This window comes from Penaeus monodon, chromosome 15, assembly GCF_015228065.2.
Source record: "Penaeus monodon isolate SGIC_2016 chromosome 15, NSTDA_Pmon_1, whole genome shotgun sequence".
Taxonomy (NCBI): Eukaryota; Metazoa; Arthropoda; class Malacostraca; order Decapoda; family Penaeidae; genus Penaeus; species Penaeus monodon.
Genome location: NC_051400.1, coordinates 47,457,727 through 47,458,487, shown reverse-complemented (window position 1 = coordinate 47,458,487; position 761 = coordinate 47,457,727). Strand labels below are relative to the sequence as shown.

Below are 761 nucleotides of genomic sequence, written 5' to 3'. Positions count from 1 at the left end.
GGGATAACAGTGTTTTTTATTTTCTAATTTGGTTACTGATCATTGCATTAACCTGCTGCACCTGAGCTGCCTAAATGGTTTCACTACTCTCAAGTGGCTGGTTTTGAGGTAATACTTTGCTAGTTTGGTGATGTCTTTCTATTCCCAATGGCCAATTAAGTTGTCAGCCAACTCTGGAACCCAGTATCTCTCACTTTAACCATGAAAAATGTGGTAGAAGCCGTACAAAGGATTAAGACAACTGACACTTGGGCCATAAACTTTTCTGTCAACAATGCCTTGACATCCAGGTGCAACGAGTTAATGAATATGCCGATGTGTGTTTTAGCTGAATGTTTGTTGCATTGATATTGTAAAAGATGGTAAGTTGTTTTGTTTAACTGACGGAATTTCAGTTTGTTGTGATTCCTATATTAATAAGTGAAACATTCTTAAACCCTTTTTTAAGTAGTTTTTTTAGATGTTTTTAGTGTACAATGAGTATTGGGATTAATGGTTGATTTTTGATTAGCCTCGTGTGCCTCCACGCCAGATTTACGCGGATGGAAAGATCAAGATCAGATACTTAACATTACAGAAGGTAACATGTAATGTGCATGATTGCTCTGCCTGATCTCTCTGCCTCCACACAGGTTGCTGTAGACCAAGTGTTCCCCTTGGCTAAGCTTTTATATATAATGTTATAAATATTTAATATAAGGATCTTCTTTAAGCAGTGCTTTCAGATGAAAGTTAGAATATAAGACAGATTGTTACTAATT

General features: G+C 36.4%; 1 protein-coding gene across 4 annotated transcripts in view; it reads left to right on the top strand.

Annotated features, from left to right (window-relative positions):
* LOC119582070 overlaps positions 1 to 761 on the top strand; it is an 18,281-nt gene that overhangs the window by 6,257 nt on the left and 11,263 nt on the right. For 2 of the 4 annotated variants that reach the window (XM_037930309.1, XM_037930310.1), the window contains exon 2: positions 512 to 580. The exons of the other annotated variants lie outside the window; for them this stretch is intronic. In XM_037930309.1, coding sequence (XP_037786237.1) covers positions 512 to 580 — 69 coding nt within the window. The remainder of the gene's footprint in view (positions 1 to 511; positions 581 to 761) is intronic. 4 annotated transcript variants of the gene reach the window in all.